The sequence below is a fragment of the Nelusetta ayraudi genome, unplaced genomic scaffold, assembly GCF_046127955.1.
Source record: "Nelusetta ayraudi isolate G7.1 ecotype Tasmania unplaced genomic scaffold, CSIRO-AGI_Nayr_v1 ptg000019l, whole genome shotgun sequence".
Lineage (NCBI taxonomy): Eukaryota > Metazoa > Chordata > Actinopteri > Tetraodontiformes > Monacanthidae > Nelusetta > Nelusetta ayraudi.
In genome coordinates this window covers 1,557,501-1,575,980 of record NW_027466069.1, presented here as the reverse complement: position 1 = coordinate 1,575,980, position 18,480 = coordinate 1,557,501, and the positions used below count along the sequence as shown (strand labels likewise).

Below are 18,480 nucleotides of genomic sequence, written 5' to 3'. Positions count from 1 at the left end.
TTGGTTAAGTGCTTTCCTGCATGTGTCTTTTACATTTAGATTTTAACTGAATTTTACTGCAAACACTTTTTACATTAATGGAGCAAGCAAACGACACGTAGCCCTGAAAATATTAAGAATCAGAATATTTTTTATTGATCACTGTGGTTAAACTCAGCGCTCTTGTTCACGTACAGAGAATATACAGCAGATTTAAGGTAAACGTACAGAAGATTTACATGGGGCATCATCTGACAGAATGTCTTTTTTTACACACACGAAAAAATACTCTCTGTGAGCCCTTTTCCTGTTCTCTCTGTGAAACTGAGAGGACAGCAAAGTCATTAGCCAGATTAATGGAGGTCAGCAAAGAGGGGGAGGGGGCATAATGAAAAAAAGGCACCAGGCAAAACTGATTGATAAATGATCGACCATCAGAAATATAATAAAACTACATTTTTGTAATGATCATATTCATCCTCAGGCAATTGGTGTTGGGTATGAATGATGACGACGTCCTCTGGGGACTGAGATACCAGTTTATCAACCCTGCGGTATTTGCATAGCTGAGTGCATACAGCTCCAAGATCCAAGTCCAACACAGTCCATCACGAAACATGTAAAACCAAACAAATAGTGTAAAAAAAAACCCCCCCGATGTGAGTGTTTTTTTAAATTGTGTTTCACAGTATAAATACAGTTTTCACAGCATGTTTGTTGATTACAAGGAACACACAGCACAGAGTATAGATCAATCTAACATGCGCCTGTCGTTTGGTTAGCTTTGTCATGTGTGCGTGTGTGTGTGTGTGTGTTGGGCCAACCGGACGACTAATTCCATTTCCCCGACGCTGGCTGGAATAATAACACGTGACAAAGTCTTTGCAATCTCCTTCAGCATCTCAGTCTGGAATCAAAAGTGTGTCCCAGTGGTCTCCTGTGAAGAAGAGGAATAAGACGAGATGAATATCAGCGAAGAGGAAGCGGAAGGGAGGGGCGAGGATGGCATCGGGGGGGAAATGCCAGCGGGATAACGTGTGTCCCATTGTTTCTTCTGCTTTTTTTTTTTTTTAAAAGGCAAAGGAGGAAAACAGCGGAGGCAGGATGGGCCTGCAGCTTTGCCTCAGTAATAGGTTATTGAAATGATTTCTCACCAAGTATGGGAACTACCTGAACTGTCTGTAAGGCCATTGGTTGATACATTACAGGCTCCTGGTAATGAAATGCACTTTAATAAAAAAAAATAAAAAAATAAATGGAAAATTAAAATTGTGTCTGTACAGTCATTTATAACCCGGCTTCTCAGTATCTGGAAATGTTTCCCTCCCTTCAAATGTTAAACTGAATGCATGTGGATATATTTGCATATATATCTGTATTCTATATATCTTTATTCAGCTGAGTGGCTGTGTGTATGTGTGCATGTATGATTCATTAACACACACACAGAGCTGTGTGCATGTGCACAGCCTCCTTTTAAAGCAAACTCTCTCTGCAACTCTCTTTCGTTGTGTGTGTCTGCATTTTTCCATCTCGTGTGTCAATGTGTGCGTGCGTACTTGCGAGCCTGTGTGAAAGAGTGAGCGACCTCTTTTTTTTTTTTTTTTAAGTCCCGTGTCGCCTGGACTGGCGCCACATCTTTGTTCTTTGCTAAACGTCTCCCATGGGAGTTGAAACACAAACCCGCTCATCCTACAAAAAATACCAGCAGGTATTGTTTTTCTTAAGGGCGAGCGGACGCCCTTAAGAAAAACAAAAACCTTCAATGCAAATGACGCATGCAAAGGCTGTGCAGTCATTTTTCACCGCCCAGCTCGGGAGGGAACCAATCAGTGGACCTCATGTCAATCGCGGTGCACCGACCTAATGACCCGGCAGTGTAGAGGCCATTATTGGCCTGAAATCATACATTCTTTATGTGAGTCACTCACTATTGGCAGCGAGAAGGCTGGCTGTGGACGGAATGCCGTGCGTTTATTACTGCTAGTTGGGCTCATTCGGCTGGTTCGACGCCTCGATTTATCATTGCCGTTGGCTTTTTCTTTTATTCCAATTAGATCTTTTTTAAAAAAAAAAAAAAAAAACTCGGTCAAACTAGTTTTCTTTTCAATCTTGCTTGACTCACCAGTGCTGCAAAACTGGGCGCTCATAAAAAAAAAAAAAAATCCAAACTGTGATAAACAATAGATCAAAATGACGCCGCGCAGTATGGCTCCACATGAAAGGAGCACCGCAGAGTGAATAAAAGACTCATTAGCGGCGCCGCCGCCCGCTGCTGCTGTCAACGCTATGAGGAGCTTTAAAGCATCCGTTAACTCTGGTTCTGGTTTTATTGCGTCTTCCTGCGCTTCCATTCATTTTCACTTCATTAGCCTCATTTTTATTTTATTTTTTTTCCCTGGCTGAAGGAAGCAGCTGTTAGGGAAATACAGAGCTCTGAAAACCTACGAGAGGCTTGTTGCCACAAGGAGGGACAAACACAGTGAAGTTACTGAATAACTTTGACGGCGAAGCTTGTTTTCATTAAAAACATAGTATTTGTTCTATTAATCTAATTTTTTTTGGACACATTTTGATATATTATGCAGAAATTCACATTTCTGCATAATACAGTATATGATATATTACGCAGAAATTCAAGACATCTTCACTTAAAATATCAATGGGAATATTTAAAGGAAAACTGGGTGTACATAGTTCACAAAACACCTCAAACATAAATATAAGGATATAAGAAAGAAATATAGAAGAAATATAAAGCATCTAAAACAGAGGTGGCTTTTGCTACTTAATGTATTTTTGCACATGTTCAATCACCATCCAGTGGGTGGATATGACTTGTACTGTGACCAACCAACCACCAGGGGGCAAATTAGATAACTTGCTCAGACTTGCAGCTTCCAGTCATCTGTCTTTACTGACAGAGATTAGATTGTAGTTGATCTTTATTTTGAGAGGCGCCGACAACCACAACATCCTCTTTGTTAGCACAAATTCCAAGACTGACATCGGTCCAGTGCAGGAGACATCTGATTCAACCACGTCTCCGTTTCATCTAGGTGGTTATAAATGTGTGACTTGTCTGTGTGGGCACGCTCTACTCTCTGGTGTTTGTGCCGGGTTGGTGTTTTGAGTTGTTCACCTCGACAGGGCTCCATGGTTTGAAGGCTTGACAGGAGAGAACGGCATCATGGATGGACGAGAAGACGCAGGACTTTGTCACTTTCTCGTTAAAGAAGCCTCCCGTCTGCAGATTGTCGAGTACGCCGGCTGCACGCAAAGAGGAAGAGACGCAACAATGAGCAGGGAGGGAGACTTGCAGCCAGTGTGGGAGGACAGCAGATGATCAGTGTGCAACCGAAGACAGAAACAAAGTGAAGGACGACGCAAGATATTTCAAGGATCCATCTTTGGTAGCAAAGAGTTAACAAGAAGCAGTTTTACTGGTCGCAGCTTACGGAACTGTGTGCAAATCAGAGATACAGATCTTCTGTGGTTACTGCAAGTGTTGCACTCGTAAGATTTCCGGTAGAAAATCCAAACTCCCATCCGGCACGTCCAGACCAGCACAGCTTCGTTGCCTCGGTCGTCAGTCTCGTGACGAGAACGTTGAACAAAACTTGAACTAACTTGCAATACAACTTGTTAGCGGGGAGATGCTGCAGCAGTTGAGATAACAATGTCCTTTGTGAAAACTTAAAAAAAAAAAAAAAAGAAAAAAAAAAAATCACAGCAGGAAACAGCTGCAACAACGGCCTCTGCTGTTGAGTGGCCTTACACTGTACGACCAGATCGTCAATACTAGAGAATGAACGCGCAGCGTGGGAAAGACATTCCAGCAGGGTTGCTGGTATCTCACGCCGATGAAGGCCGGAGACAAACACAACGGAGCCCTCACAAAATCAAACAAAAGTAAAAAAAAAAAAAAAAATCCTGTTTCTCATTGGCCATTTGTAATTACTATAAAAACAACACCACTGCCTTTTTCGTATCATGGTTCTTGTAATGTAGATGGGACCTACTTTGGCAGCCAACGAGCAACACCTCCACACCGATCTCGCCATAGTCCCTGCGGATCTGCAGACACACAGGAACAAAGCAGAGGCTGCGTTATTTCATCAGCCTGGCAATTCGGTCCCGCTGGGTAGACGGCGAGCACGGAGAGGGAAGAACAGATGGATCATAAGAGGCCGTTATTGTGGGAGGGTTGGTGGGGTGGGGTGGGGGAAGGTGAGATGAGATCATGTGACCGACGCCGTCGCACCCGAGACAGCGTCTTGACTCCCACGGTGTCCAGGAAGTTGACGGGGCTGAGGTCCAGGATGATGGCTCTGGGGAGGGACGGGTCACGCATCGGGGCCATATCGATGACGGCGACATCTTGCTGCTCTTCCATCTCTTCCGCCCCCTTCAGTGCAGGAGGACAAATTGCAAATGTGGTCAGAATTCAGGAAAGTTTACAAAGAAAACACATTGAGCATAATGAACAAAAATCAGGTTTACGATGGAAAGGGAGCTTTAGGAAAGGTCATTGGATTGGGCAAAATAATTTGGATAAACAATTTTCCGTCACAAAGAAGCTACAAATAAACACATCAATGTCAATGGCAACATTAGTTGGCATTTTAAAAAGAAAAAATGGGGGAAGTCCAGAGGAAAACAGGTACGACAGGACACCTCCACACATCACAGCCTCACCCTCTGCCTCTGCTTGGCCATCTTCTTCTCGTGCCTCTTCCGTTTGGCCTCCAGCTTTCTCTTTGCAGACAAGACCTTGGCAATGTTGATCCCCGACTGAAAGGAAATAAAAGAAAACACGTGAAACCACTGTTAAACAAACTAAAAAATGAATCAAAGGCATTTCCCTCACAAACATCTATTTCCAAACTGGCCAATGGAATCTGTTGGGTTAAAACATAGGTGCAAAAATCTCTGGTCCGCAGGCCAAATTTGGCCCTGCGGTGTAATTATATTTGGCAATGCAAAATCTGCAATAGATCTGGCCTGCTGGTATTATACAGCATATGTAGTGCTAATACTACAAATCCCAGAATGCTCTTCTCAATCAGGACAGGAAGTTCATTCAAGTTTATTATTATGACTTAATTGGGTTGTTGTTATTTCTTTTTAAATGTATTAAAAAAAAGGTTACTGTTCATATTTAAATCATAAGGCTACAAATTTTATTTACATTTTATTCATTTTGATGAGTTTTTTGATGAAGTTATTTACTGTAGTTTAAAGCTTTACTTGTTCTATATTCAGGTTGAAGCGAAACCTGTTTGGGGTCCGCATAAAAAGGTTGACTATTATATCTGCAGGAAGTTTTTTTTCTTCAATAAATAGCAACGCTGGCCCGACACAATGTCGAATTTTAAAATTTTGGCCCACAAAAAAACCCCCTGAAACTGGACATAGCTGCTGCCTTCAAGAACCGCTTGTTACGCCTGTTCTGACGTAAGCTAGCCTTGCAGAGCGCACACTTCCGAACAGTTCAGCCAGTTGAGTGAGTGCAGCGAGGCCCGGCTGCAACGACGTTGGGCCGCTTCCGCCCCAAAAAAACGGCAGCAAACCGCAGAGAAATGCGGCCGAGCCAGTCACGCTTGCCCGCAAAGCTTTGTGCTGCCTGCTTTGCATACGATGAATGAAAAATGAATGGCTCAAACTCTTCGGAAAAAAAACAGCAACGTATTTATCATTCCCTTACACGTTGCCGTGCAGCCCCCCCCCCCCGATCCCTGTTGAATTAGCAATTAACTGCCGAAGTTGCCCTCCCACTCACCGGTGTACAAACGAAATTCTAATTTCAAACCAAAGCCACAGTGACCGCGCGGAGAAGAAACGCAGGAATCCACCTCGTGACAGCCTGCCTCGTAAACAAACGCGCATCCGCTGCGAGTGGAGACGGGCTCGGCTCGGCTCAAAGCCTGTTCACGCATCAGAGTTTAGACAGAAAGGAGCGAGCCGGCCGCTTTGACACGCTGACATTTTAATGAATGAGACGTTCCATTATCTCCCCTTCCTTATTCCGACTCCCCGTCTCCCCCACCCCACCTCCACCTTTTGTCATCCGTCTTGCAGCTCCCCTCACTCCGTCTCCCCGCTTGTGACAGAGGAGGAGGAGGTGGACGAGGAGGACGCGGAAGGAGGAGGAGGAGGAGGAGGAGGAGGAGGAGGCGGAGGTGGGGTGGGGGGGGTTTAAACAAAGGTTTCATAGAAGAGAGAGACGAGAGGAGAAATGGTGGGATGACATTTCGAACAATGTCTGTCACGGCTGTGATGTGCGAAGTGGTGAGATGTTGGGTCAGTAGTTAGTGAGTCAGAAATGAGCGAGGAGTTAATTGCACAGAATTTTGGGCTTTGTGTGTGTGTGTGTGTGTGTGAGAGAGAGATACCTTCTTTGCCAGAGCCCCTTCGTACAACTCTGCGTTGGCAAAGTACAGCGTGGCGGAGGAACGGAAGATCACTACGCCCGGCACCTTCCTCACCTGGAACCAATGGAGTTGAAAACCGGTTCAGTTCATGAAATGGTCAGGTCCACAAACACTCGGATCGGTTGCACATTGTGATGTTACTCATCGCGCGTTTCTGACGCTAATTAAAAATGTCTCTCCAGACGCTATAAACGCAACATCAGGCCAACATAATGACGGCATGAGCTGCGAGTCAAAGCACGAGGAAGGACACGATGAAACAAGGACGTGAGAAAATGTTGTTTACTGTTCATGTGTCTGATTGCCACCATCTTAATTAATTATCAGGCACTGAGTGACGGGATGTGTTGATTTTTTCCATTTTTTTAGTTCAGCTTTTAACCTAAGAAACACTTTCAGCTTCACTGAGAATTCCATTATAGTTAATAGCACATTATAATACCAAAAAGAAGAAGGTTACATACACACAACCTTGCATACACCAGCTGTGTGACCAAAGGTCTAAACAGTCTGTTTCTGAAACCTCGCCCACCCGTCTTGTTTAAACTCCAACAAAAAGTCTTTTCAGCACTTCCATAAACAAGAAGCTTCCTTCTGGTCCTGACAAAACCAGGAAGGGTCTGCTACAAGATGTCCTTAAAAATACAGCAGAAAAGAAGAAGAAGAAGAAGAAGAAGAAGACAAGGTGGGAAAAGCAGGAAGCTCTTGCTGCTCCTGCTCCTGCTGTGGAGGAGCAGCAGAGTTTTAATAGGGCCAATCTCACATCAAATGAGCAGCGGCAGACAACGTGTGTGCTGCTGCTGCAGCTGCTGCTTCACTCCCCCGACTGTATTTGGCAGGAGTTCAGTTACACACCGCAGTGCATCGCTGCTTGCCACACAACGGGCACACATGGCTGAGGTTGCCCCAGTAAATCTTTCTAGTTAGCCCTAGTTAAATTCCAATGCTGGTGTTGCAGGTTATATGCAGACAGAGCACATTAGGTTTATGTTTGCACCTCCAAATTAGACGTGTCAAGGGAAAAAAGGCAAAAGGTGTGTGTGTGTGTGTGTGTTATGCAGAGCCCGAGGGCTTTGTTTTGGTCTACTGGGTGAGAGGTAGATTCCTAGATGTGTCACTCCACATCGTCATCAAAGCTAATGCAAAGCGGTCTACCTGGTTGTATTCATCCACGGGCCTGTAGAGGTCCGTGCCCGGCACCTGGCCCAGCACAGAGTATGTTGCCCTGCAAAACGCAGAGAGAGACAACAGAGATGGGCAGTGAGGTCTGCTGACTTGACAAAGCTCAGGCGCGTGCGGTCGCGTGATGCGCGTGCGAGTCTTACAGCTGTGTCCTGAAGATGACGGTGAGCACGGAGAACCCGATGGAGGCGGCGAGTCCTATGTCAACGTTCAGCAGCACGGTGCAGATGAAGGTGACCACCCAGACCACCTGGCGGAGTGCATGACAGTTAATACTCGTGAGTCAGCGCAAAAAAGATAGCTTGGGATCATTAGGGGTTGGCAAAGAAGCATCAATAGGCTCAACTTCCCCAGCTTCAAGCATAGATATTTACAGTCGTGGAAAAATGTTGGTGACTGCACTAAAATAAACTGCACTTTGAGTCTTAAGAGTGTTTTTTTTTGTGCAATTTATAGTATAGAACGTATGCATAAGGTGTTCAAAAACCTTTTTCCACCACAGTATTTGCTTGTTGCATCACCATGAAGTGCGAAAATTTCTTTTACCAGCACTTATTAATTTATGAGAGTCACACTGTTCAGTGGCACATTCATCATCATCATCATCATCATCATCATCATCATCATCATCATCATCATCATCGTCATCAAAGTCACAGACCTGTTCCTTCTCTCCAATCCACTCACCATGTCCACTCTGTTGCTCCTCCACAGTGCGGGGATGTCCAGGAACTGCTTCATCATTCCATGCAGGTTGACAAAGATGATGCCGGCAAGCACCGCCTACAGAGTTCGAGACAAATACGGAGTTTACAGAGGTACGACCACTACAGTTCAGGTTGTATTGTTACAAGGTATCTGTAGCCAAACAAGCTACCAGGCAAATAACTTAAGATTATTTTTTTTTCTGTCCCCACAAAAGTACCTTTGGCAGATCTTGAAAGAGACTTCCAATCCAGAGTGTGATGAAAAGGATGACTATCGCTGACAGAGCTCCGGCAATCTGCAGCGAGGAGGGGACAAAGACAAAGGGCACCATGAAAAGAAATCCGAGGGAAGAGATGAGAGGACAGGAATTCAAGAGAAAATACTCAATAGTTGAGCGATGTGGTGTTTGCTCGAGCGAAGCTGCTCCATGATTCTGAGCGGGAGTGGAGGCATCGTCGGTGTCAAGCATCTCCACTCTATTCCATAATGGGCCTCAGCTGACTAATGTCACTGCCTGACTTAAATGTGTGTTGTTGTTTTTTTTAGCCTTTTAGCAAACGCTTGTGTTTGCGTAGGTGGACAACATAAGTGGAAATCGATTGGCTGAGTGTTTTTTAATGATGCCCCATATCGGGCTGGCGTTAATTATTCCAGCGCTTTCAATGAGTTTAACCTTTGAGATTACTCTGGTTTGTCACCACAGGCGGAGAGTAACATGTTGATTAAGATGATTTTGATGGGAAACGCGATATTATCTCATCTTCCTCGTGGATATGAAAGAAATGGTAAGTGCAAGTAGTTTGAAGGAGGATAATACAATCTGCTACTCCACATGCATGTAAAACGCATGCAACCACTGTGCAACAAAATATTTTGAGCATTTTTCCCTTTTAGATTCTTAAAGTGGATTTGTGTATTTCTTCTCAACAGAAGAAACACACACACTTTTTTACATCAGTGAGTGGGATTGCAACCTTTGGTCATTCATAGCAACACTCTCTTAAAATAATGGATGTTTTTTTGAGGGTTTTTCAGAAAACAAAATACTGAACCAAATCACCACAAGACGACAATTTGGGCCAGAAATATTTATCTTTTAAAAAAATTGAAATGGCCATTATTTTTAGCAAGGTGACAAAATGCAATATAACGTTATATTTACTATATATTTTGTAGTTTTGACCTTCACGTAACCTCAAACAAACGGCTTCCTGCACATCCTGAGCAGCCTTCAGAGTAGTGAACGCGGAGCCTCCGCTGAGCAAACGGGGATATAACCGATACGAAGGATCAAGTTTAATTGAGTCATTCTGCTCAAACAAACCTGAGTCTTGCCCCCTGTGCTCTCCTGAACCATGGTACGAGACATGGAGCAGCTGATGGCGAAACACTGGAAAAATCCTCCCACTGTGTTACTCAGACCCAGAGCGATGAGTTCCTAAACAATGAACGTTTCAAAGAAATACATACATGTGAACATGTATTCAAATTAAACGTGGAAACTGTTTTCAGAGGGGTTTATTCTTCACCCTGCCTGCCTACCTGGTTGCTGTCCACACTGTATCCATATTTCAGGGCAAAGATTCGCCCCAGCGAGATGGCTATGCCGTAGCCGACCACAGACAGAGCGAAGGCGTCTCCAATCACCTGACTGAACAGGTTGACGTCTGGTATAACCGGGGCTTGGAGACTGGGAGACGTGGATAGGTCGGAGCAAATTAGCCACCGGTGAGCGTTTGACTTGCATTCAATGATGGTGAATGATTTTGTTGCGTCGCCTCACCCTGAGGGAATCTCTCCCACCACATCCACTTTATATTTCCCACTCAAGTCAACCTGCCACGAAATGATTGTGGCAATAACAATCTGCGGAAAGAGCAATTAGCACGGCTGCTACTGGTGCAGGTCTGATCATGCCCACGTGTGTGTGTCGTACTCACCGCCAGCAGCTCCACAGGTATTGGAACTGGTATTTTTTTACTCAAGTAGGCATTGACTTCCTTGGCGATGATGAGACAGACTATGGTGACGATACTGACCACAAGTGTGCCGATGTTTGTCTTTGGAAGGAGGGAGCAAATCTCCAAAACGGTCTGGAGAAAGTGACGGGGGGGGGGGGAAGCTGTGAGTGGCAGTGCCGCCATGTGTTTGATTTGCAGAATTGTCATTCTACAATGAACCGAAGCTGCATGCAATCCAGAATCCTCTGGACATAATTCCTCCTCACATAAATTAGTGCAAGGGGTCCATTGTATCGCTCTGGGTTGATGCCAAAGGTGTACTTGAGCTGGGACACGATGACATGGATAGCTGCACCCGTGGTGTAGCCTCGCACCAGTGGCTCTGACAGGTAGGTCACCACGAAACCAAACTGGACCAGGCCGAGAAGAATCTGCAGACGAGCAAAGCACATTTGTATGAATGGTATATAAGACACTCCAAAACCAACTTTGGGCCAATCTAACTTTTTTGGAGCATGAACCATAATGCACCTGAAATATTCCAGACAGTAGGGTGACAGCTGCAGCCACGCGGACTCGTTCCTCATCACGTAAGGTGACATTAAGTAAAGTGCCGTTCAAACCGTCCGACTCCATGAACTTTGAATCAGGGGCGAGTCGCTCTGTCACGCCCCCAATCATCACACTCATCACAGCATACGTTCCTACAGAGGGGAAGTAGACAAACGTGTTTTTGACTACTACTCCACGATCTCACTATAGAAGCAGGGATTTCCAAAGAATGACAACAACAATAACACATCTTCAAACGCTTTATAAACACAGGTAACGTTGAATGTAAACGTGAAAAGCAGCAGCAGCTGACTGTGTACACAGACCTATAGAGATGTGCTTTGACGTGCCAAAGATAAAGTAGATGAGGACCGGGTAAAAGGAGGAGTAAAGACCAAAGACTGGCGGCACTGATGCGAGCAAGGCATAGGCCATACCTGCAGAGATAGCAGAGGAACAAGTTAAGATTAGAGGACGGCAATAAAAAGACAGATATTTGAGCAGCGGGATTATGACCAGCACGTGCAGACAGCACAAGGCTTTGCGGAGAAAATCAACTCTCATTAGACTTAGACTTTTTATTTGTCATTTAAAAACATTCACTTCTCAGTGTACATTTAAAAACGAAATTCCGATGCACCAACTACCGATAAAAAACAACAATGACAACACAAAGGAGAAACAAGACAGTCAAGTAATAAAGTGCGATGCATTAAGTGCAAATGACTGTATGTGTATGTTCAATGTATTGTATGAGTTGGAGGGTTATTTTGTGTTCATTCCTTTGACTCTGGACCCTTAATCCTCACCCTGTGGAAGCTGCATGATCCCCACACTGATTCCAGAGATCAGGTCCCCGAGAGCATTCTCCCTGATAGGGTATCGAGGAAGCCATGACACAACAGGAACACTCGACAGGAGGCCTTTCTTCAGCTTGGGTCCTGAACACCTGAGTCAGAGTAGAGAGCAAAGGAAGAGACCTTCCTGATTTACACGTATTGTTACATTTTCGGGAAGCAGACACTGTTTTTTTCGGGAATTGGTTCTCAAAAATGCAAACACAAGTCAAAAAGCAAAGAAACAAACCCTATTTTCTGCTGGGTAACGTGCAACCAAGCATGAAAAAGGTACACTCAACATTGATTTATTTGTGACTTTCACAATTCTATGTACGAATGGGATAATAGGTTGGTAAATTGAGACGTAACTAGGATGGTCTGAACAATATACTCTGAAGTGCACAATGCCCATAAAAGAAATCATTTTAATATGCAGAGGTAGTGATGTTCATTATGTGATAAAAGCAAATCACCTCATTGACTTTTTTATTTTGTCAGGAATAGAAGTTTTCATGTCAGACTTCTCTGCCATCACATCCACTGCTTCTTCGTCGAGGATTTGCCTTTCCACGCTGTAGCCCGTTCGTCTCCATGTTCCCTCTTCTTCTTCCATGGCTAAAACTCAGTGCTGAGCAAAGAACTTGGCAAAAGAGTAAAGGCCTTTGGATTTAAAATGTAAAACATAAAACGATGTTTTCAAGTCAATAAAAGCTGAATAAGTATTTCAATGAATAGATTTCAGTAGATTTGAATACGTAGGTAGATTGTAGATATTCTATTTCACTTTCAGAAAAAGTCAGAATTCCCACAAATAAGATAACATGCACCTTTAGCTGAGTCATAATCTTTCTTCACTTATATTGTATAGCAAATCAGTAACTCAAACACAGAAACATGGACTTACCTTCACTAAAAAATAAAATCTTTGACGTAATTTCCTTTCAATCCAAGAAAGGGATGTCCACAGGAATGAAAAATAAGTGCTGGATAATCCCAATGACTATAAACTATATGAATTTAAATTTATCCCAAAGAAATAAAGTTCATTTAAATCCACGACAGAGAGGATCCACGGACAGAAAAAAACAGAAAATGAAAAATATGTGTTTGTCGTTGCGTCGAGACGACAGCCAGATTGCCTCTCTGAAGAAGACTGAAGAAACGTCATGATAAGAAACGTAGTGGTGAGAGAGGAGGAGGCAAAGTTCAAAACTGACAGATTTGTTTTGGAAAGTAAACAATCATCCCTAGAGTTGGAGAAGGGAAACTACCTAATCACAGAAAAGGAGACAGATAAATACCGATGTAGTTTAAATGAAAAAAGACATAAATGTCAATGCCCCCCCCGAAAGAAATCTATTTTAGCCAGGAAGCTCAGACTTGTCCGTACATTTAATACCTTATCTTGCATTAGCAAGGGATACGATAAGTAAGCTATTCCAGTTGGTCTGGGTTGGTCTTGTTAACGAATAATAAGAGGGAATGTTGTGAATGGGACAAAACGTACATTGATTTTTCTATCAATCTACTAAATAATAAAATGAAAAAATACCATTGAAAGAAAAATTATATAACTTTGAATTTAGAATTGAAGTCAGGGCTGATTAGAAACCTAAGAAACACACACACACACACACACACACACACACACACCCACACACACACCCACACACACACACACACACACACACACACCCACACACACACACACACACACACACACACACACACACACGTTGAGGCTGTCTTCCCACAGAGGAAGTCCCAGCCTAAGGCGCTGGGAAACACAAACTTCTCTCTTGCAGAAATTTGATAGGAAATAGGAAAAGCAACTCTCTCTCCTGTTGGCCTCCTAAGCGAGGATAGTGGAGTAAAGTCCTATACATGGAGCGAGTTAGAGCAGTCGCAAAGCAGAGGTGTCCTGGGTATCACTATCATGAGATAGGTGTATCGAAACAATCCTATGTTACATTCAAGCTCTGGCTGACTTCAAATGTCCACCTCATGCACAAACATTATAAATACATTTTGAGACGTATTTCACATGGAAAAAGGAGGGAGAGCGTATGAAATATAACACCGTTATGGTGTGAGTCCAATCTGGGGTGGATCACAGAAGAGTGGCGCAGCGGAAGCATGCTGGGACCAGAGGTGGATGGATCGAAACCATCCTCTGCTAGTAGCAAAACTTTTACTCACAACAACCTGAAGGGTCTTGCATACCTCTATGGGTAGAACCAACGCCCTCCTTAGTCTTTTGCATGGCAATGTGCAGAGGAGCAAGCTCAACCCACCCGCTCACTGACACAACATTGTCAAGCCCCAGTGGCCTAATGGATAAGGCACTGGCCTCCTAAGCCAGGGATTGTGGGTTCGAATCCCATCTGGGGTGGATGATAGCAGAGTGGCGCAGCGGAAGCGTGCTGGGCCCATAACCCAGAGGTCGATGGATCGAAACCATCCTCTGCTAGTTGCAACCCTTTTACTCACAACCAAAAGGACTTCTCAATCACAAGGGTGCCAATTTAACGGTGAAGGAAAATGCTTCAACCATGTTTAGGAGGACCAACAACCTGAAGGGTCTTGCATACTTCTATGGGTTGAACCAACGCCCTCCTTCGCCTTTTGCATGTCAATGTGCAGAGGAGCAAGCTCAACCCAACCTCTCACTGGCATAACATAGTCAAGCCCCAGTGGCCTAATGGATAAGGCACTGGCCTCCTAAGCCAGGGATTGTGGGTTCGAATCCCATCTGGGGTGGATGATAGCAGAGTGGCGCAGCGGAAGCGTGCTGGGCCCATAACCCAGAGGTCGATGGATCGAAACCATCCTCTGCTAGTTGCAAACCTTTTACTCACAACCAAAAGGACTTCTCAATCACTAGGGGGGGCAATTTGATGGTGAAGGAAAGTGCTTCAACCATGTTTAGGAGGACCAACAACCCGAGAGGTCTTGCATACTTCTATGGGTAGAACCAATGCCCTCCTTAGTCTTTTGCATGTCAATGTGCAGACGAGCAAGCTCAACTGATGCAACAGAACTAAATTTTGATTCATAGTATTTTCTACAGAACAATTTTTTCCCTTACAGCTTTATACCAAAACTCAACACCCTACCAAACAGGTCTTGTGATTATGCAGCAGTACAAGTTAAAGAAAGGGCTACAGATAATTATTTTAAATTGTCCAACATATTGCATTTAATCCACAATTACTGACCCACGATACATTCAGAACCTTTCGGAGTTACACATTTCGATGCCTTTAAAAATTAAAAAACTAAAAAAAAGAACATCAGAAAGACTGTAAGCCGTTTACATACCCTGTGATACATAGTGAAAAGTTGCTGAAATAAAACTTTCAACTTTTATTCAGAAAACACTGTACTTACTCCTTCTGTTTACACAGTATGGGGAAAGCGTGACAGTGCTCAGGATTGGACAGGAAGTACTGGGCAGCATTGTGGACAGATGGAAAGAGACAGGAGTGAGGTAGTATATCTGCGACTGTCTCTGTTGGCATACACAAAGTAGTGACGTGTCAGATTTTAAACATGTATAAACTGTAAAGTTTAAATTTCCAGTTTCTCATTATTTTATTATTTAATTGCATACATTTGAATTAATTTGATAATAATTTTTTTTTTATAAAAAAAAAACAAAAAACAAAACATCCATCCTTTTTCAATACCCGCTTTTTTCCCGAGCTCAGGGTCACGGGAAAAACAAAACAAAAAACAAAAAAATGCATTCATAAGAAGCTCAGCTTAGGGAAACATAGTGAGAAAACTGAATGAATACTGTCACAGCTCTTCACTATGGAAAAACTATGTTTGTCTGTGTGGGCAAATGACCGAGTGAATGGTTGTGTGAAAGAGAACTAAGAGGAGAGGAGAGAATGTAAAACAGAAAGCTGACCTGGGCAGGCTGCCAAAAAAACAATGACCCCTCCAACATCCAGGTCTTTTAGAACCTGCATGACAGGCAGACAGAAAGACAGACAGTTTCTACACATACTGTACAAGCCTAGTGAGATGTTGATGAATTTATTTTTAATATCTTGAGGGTGAAAGAAAGGAGAAAGGTAATAAATGTCTTTATGACTAATAGTGCCTTTTAAACAGAGGAGTGCATGTGGGTGTGTGCGTGTGTGTATGTGGGTGTAGCCATGTGACTTGACAAGGAAATAGTTTTATTTCCATATTAACTACCTTGCTGAGACAATTTGTGGCCACAGAGTCCATGAAGTTGACAGGGCCCATATCCAGAATCAGCACGTGAGGGATTGCCTTCAACTGCATTGAGGAGGAAGAAGTAGCAGTGTTGCCTTCACATGGATCCTCCTTCAGACCACAAGTCACTGCCTGAGTGTTGAAAGCAAACGTGACACGTGGTTAAGACTTCCACTTGGCCTGGATGGTGAGAAGGCTACTTGTCTGGATTTATTTGGTTACAACCATTCTCGCTTGCCCGTTTGTTCCAGAGTCACACATAGCTATGCTGATGTTGATCGCAAGCTTTTCTTTCCCTCCACCTTCCACAAAGCCCATGTTTGAGTGTCACCACCTGTCTGATCTCTGAGAAGACCTGCTCAGAGTTGGCAAAGTAAATGGGACTGCAGCAGGAAACAATGGTCACACCGGGAATTTGCTCTGCCTGTCGGACAACATACACAGAAACAAGCAGAAAACAAATGTGCACTGTTTAATATTTCTTCATAATAACATTTAAAAAATACATATACTGGCAAAAATAAAGTTGCAACGTGGTCGCTAAAGTGAACCATAGTCAAATTCTAACTCACTTGAACAAAGAAATGGGTTTTGTGTGTTCGCTGTATCAATATAATCAGTGTTTTACCATGTTTTCACTGGCTCAGTGCCTTTAAAAACGCTGAGTCACTCATTAGTGTTTCAACGCTGTAGGGTACCGTCAAGCAAGCAAAAGATTACTTTAAGTCATAAACGCAACGGAAATTAAACCAGAGGCCTCCTTAGAGCTAACAAATGCAGAGGAGTGTGCGCAGTAGCCATCAGACTGTGGCGAGACATGAGATAAGGGAAGGGAAATTCACAGAAGCGTGACGTCTGAACAGATTGCCTTGTTTTGATGTGTCGGCTGCCAGGTGGTGCTTTTCATCCAGAGATTTATTTTTAGGTTGTTCTGGTTGTGTGACAGTTATAGCTGCAAGTTGGGTCTATTTAGTTTGGAACTCACCTTGTCTGGACACTGAAATGTGAGTTAGAATAATATGTATTTATCTATTTCTAAGGCAATTACTTGTGGTGTGTTAATAAATGCAACAAATTCAATGCTCCAATGAAAATGCAGCCTTTCATGTTGCAATGCAGTGAGTTGTCACTTTTACTGCAGACTACATTAGTTTAGTAGTCACCACACAACAGGTCCTGCGTTATTAATAAAGCCCCCCAACTACACAATCAGCCGCCACAGAAGCCAGATTTGGTGTGAACGCAGCCTTCGGATTCCACTGAGATCGCCAATGCAACTCAAAATCTCACTTTAGAAACCAACAGAAAAAAAACATCGCTATGCCAAACTGCCTTTCTGAATGTGTTATGTGTGCAAATACAAGAGACTGTGAGCTGTTCATACCAGATTTTTTTTTTTTTAACTTTATTAACTTTTATTTTAGATATTCAAGGCTGTGAATAGCTGAGATTTCCAAATAAATCATCCAACAAAAGACAATCTGGTGTCTTTAAAATCACAGGTCAAATTCAATACATTTCTGGCAAAGTCCAAAAATATCATTAACAACTCAACAGTTTGATGTGGAGAATATTTAGTGACAAATTAAATTTTTTCACTAAACAAACAGTATCTTCAGTATCATACATTTTCGACGCAGCACTTTCAGTGTACTGATTGAGTGGATTGAGTCCACGTGCAATGTCTAAGAATTTCCAATATACACGTTTTATTTAAAAAAAAAAAAAAAAAAGAAAAAAAAGAAAAACTTGCAAGCTTTCTATTTACCATGAAGAAAAACACTTTACCTTGGTGTAGCGCCGCAAATCTTTGTAGCAGTCAGTGCCAGGGATGTGACCCAAAACAACAGTGGAAGAGCTGTAAAACAAGATGAGATTGAAAGTTTTTTTGGAATATAGATGACTCTTCCTTGGATTCAGTTAAAGCAACACCAAAACATAAGTCAAAAGCTTTATATATAGTATACTTTTGTTTCCATTATATTACATTAGCACGTCAACAGTCACTCAAAAATGTACATTGCAAACTGTTTTTTTCTTCAAATAAAGGCAATTTTAATGTCAGAGCTCAGACAATCATTTCAACTCATCACCCTAACCTTTAACCTTTAATATATCAAAGTTTATATTTCAACTTGCTATATTTTCAGAGATGCGGATCACTCATTCGGAAACATAATATTTAAAATTCAAACTACCAACACAAAGCACGTCCAATTGTTGAATGCTGTTGGGAAACTGCTTTGTGTACGTCACTCTTCTGCGCTCACCTGAACTACGAGCAAATTGCACAAAGGTTATTTCCTGGCGTCGGCTTCATGCGTGCGAGCTTAATGCGCAGGGATACGTTTGTACAATCAAAGATCTTGTTTACTGACCGCTGCGTCCTGTAGAGGAGTGTCAGCAGAGAGAAGGCGACAGCCACCACCAGGCCCAGGTCCAGATTAAAGATGAGCGTAAATATCAACGAGGCTACCCACACCAGCTGGAGGAAAGGAGCCACGACCATCAGAGATAAGTCTGCGTGCCACACACGGTAAATCTGCACGCTCACCAGGTCCAACCGGTCAGCCTTCCAGAGGACGCACACGTCTT

General features: G+C 43.1%; 3 protein-coding genes and 4 non-coding genes across 10 annotated transcripts in view; 4 read left to right on the top strand and 3 right to left on the bottom strand.

Moving 5' to 3' along the window:
* Positions 1 to 112: 112 nt before the first annotated feature.
* On the bottom strand, positions 113 to 4,425 carry LOC142888131 (solute carrier family 26 member 6-like). The gene is made up of 4 exons (XM_076026178.1): positions 4,244 to 4,425; positions 4,002 to 4,056; positions 3,122 to 3,249; positions 113 to 916 (listed from the first exon to the last, which is right to left on the bottom strand). The coding sequence occupies exons 1-4, from the start codon at positions 4,373 to 4,375 to the stop codon at positions 893 to 895; spliced, it is 339 nt and encodes a 112-aa protein (XP_075882293.1). The 5' UTR covers positions 4,376 to 4,425; the 3' UTR covers positions 113 to 892.
* Positions 4,250 to 12,268, bottom strand: LOC142888122 (solute carrier family 26 member 6-like). Its single transcript, XM_076026164.1, has 16 exons — positions 12,129 to 12,268; positions 11,626 to 11,765; positions 11,143 to 11,253; positions 10,796 to 10,968; positions 10,531 to 10,695; positions 10,244 to 10,396; positions 10,087 to 10,169; positions 9,846 to 9,993; positions 9,628 to 9,741; positions 8,521 to 8,598; positions 8,283 to 8,378; positions 7,739 to 7,845; positions 7,569 to 7,638; positions 6,375 to 6,467; positions 4,665 to 4,773; positions 4,250 to 4,377 (listed from the first exon to the last, which is right to left on the bottom strand). Exons 1-15 carry the CDS (start codon positions 12,266 to 12,268, stop codon positions 4,666 to 4,668), a joined length of 1,779 nt encoding a protein of 592 aa, XP_075882279.1. The 3' UTR covers positions 4,250 to 4,377; position 4,665.
* The window catches only part of slc26a6.1 (solute carrier family 26 member 6, tandem duplicate 1), a 12,551-nt gene continuing 6,240 nt past the window's right edge, over positions 12,170 to 18,480 (bottom strand). The window contains exons 11-18 of one of the 4 annotated variants that reach the window (XM_076026162.1): positions 18,440 to 18,480; positions 18,264 to 18,370; positions 17,674 to 17,743; positions 16,220 to 16,309; positions 15,865 to 16,017; positions 15,572 to 15,626; positions 15,046 to 15,166; positions 12,170 to 12,295 (exon numbers count right to left, since the gene is read on the bottom strand). The exon at positions 18,440 to 18,480 is cut by the window's right edge and continues 55 nt beyond it. In XM_076026162.1, coding sequence (XP_075882277.1) covers positions 12,271 to 12,295; positions 15,046 to 15,166; positions 15,572 to 15,626; positions 15,865 to 16,017; positions 16,220 to 16,309; positions 17,674 to 17,743; positions 18,264 to 18,370; positions 18,440 to 18,480 — 662 coding nt within the window. In that variant the 3' untranslated portion in view covers positions 12,170 to 12,270. Of the gene's footprint in view, positions 12,296 to 13,167; positions 15,167 to 15,571; positions 15,627 to 15,864; positions 16,018 to 16,110; positions 16,310 to 17,673; positions 17,744 to 18,263 lie in introns of those variants that run through there. The other 3 variants (XM_076026159.1, XM_076026160.1, XM_076026163.1) reach the window with 3 other exon arrangements.
* Positions 13,975 to 14,047, top strand: trnar-ccu (transfer RNA arginine (anticodon CCU)). Its single transcript has one exon. It is a non-coding gene; the product is annotated as a tRNA-Arg (tRNA).
* Positions 14,054 to 14,125, top strand: trnam-cau (transfer RNA methionine (anticodon CAU)). Its single transcript has one exon. It is a non-coding gene; the product is annotated as a tRNA-Met (tRNA).
* trnar-ccu (transfer RNA arginine (anticodon CCU)) lies at positions 14,343 to 14,415 on the top strand. The gene has a single exon. It is a non-coding gene; the product is annotated as a tRNA-Arg (tRNA).
* trnam-cau (transfer RNA methionine (anticodon CAU)) lies at positions 14,422 to 14,493 on the top strand. Its single transcript has one exon. It is a non-coding gene; the product is annotated as a tRNA-Met (tRNA).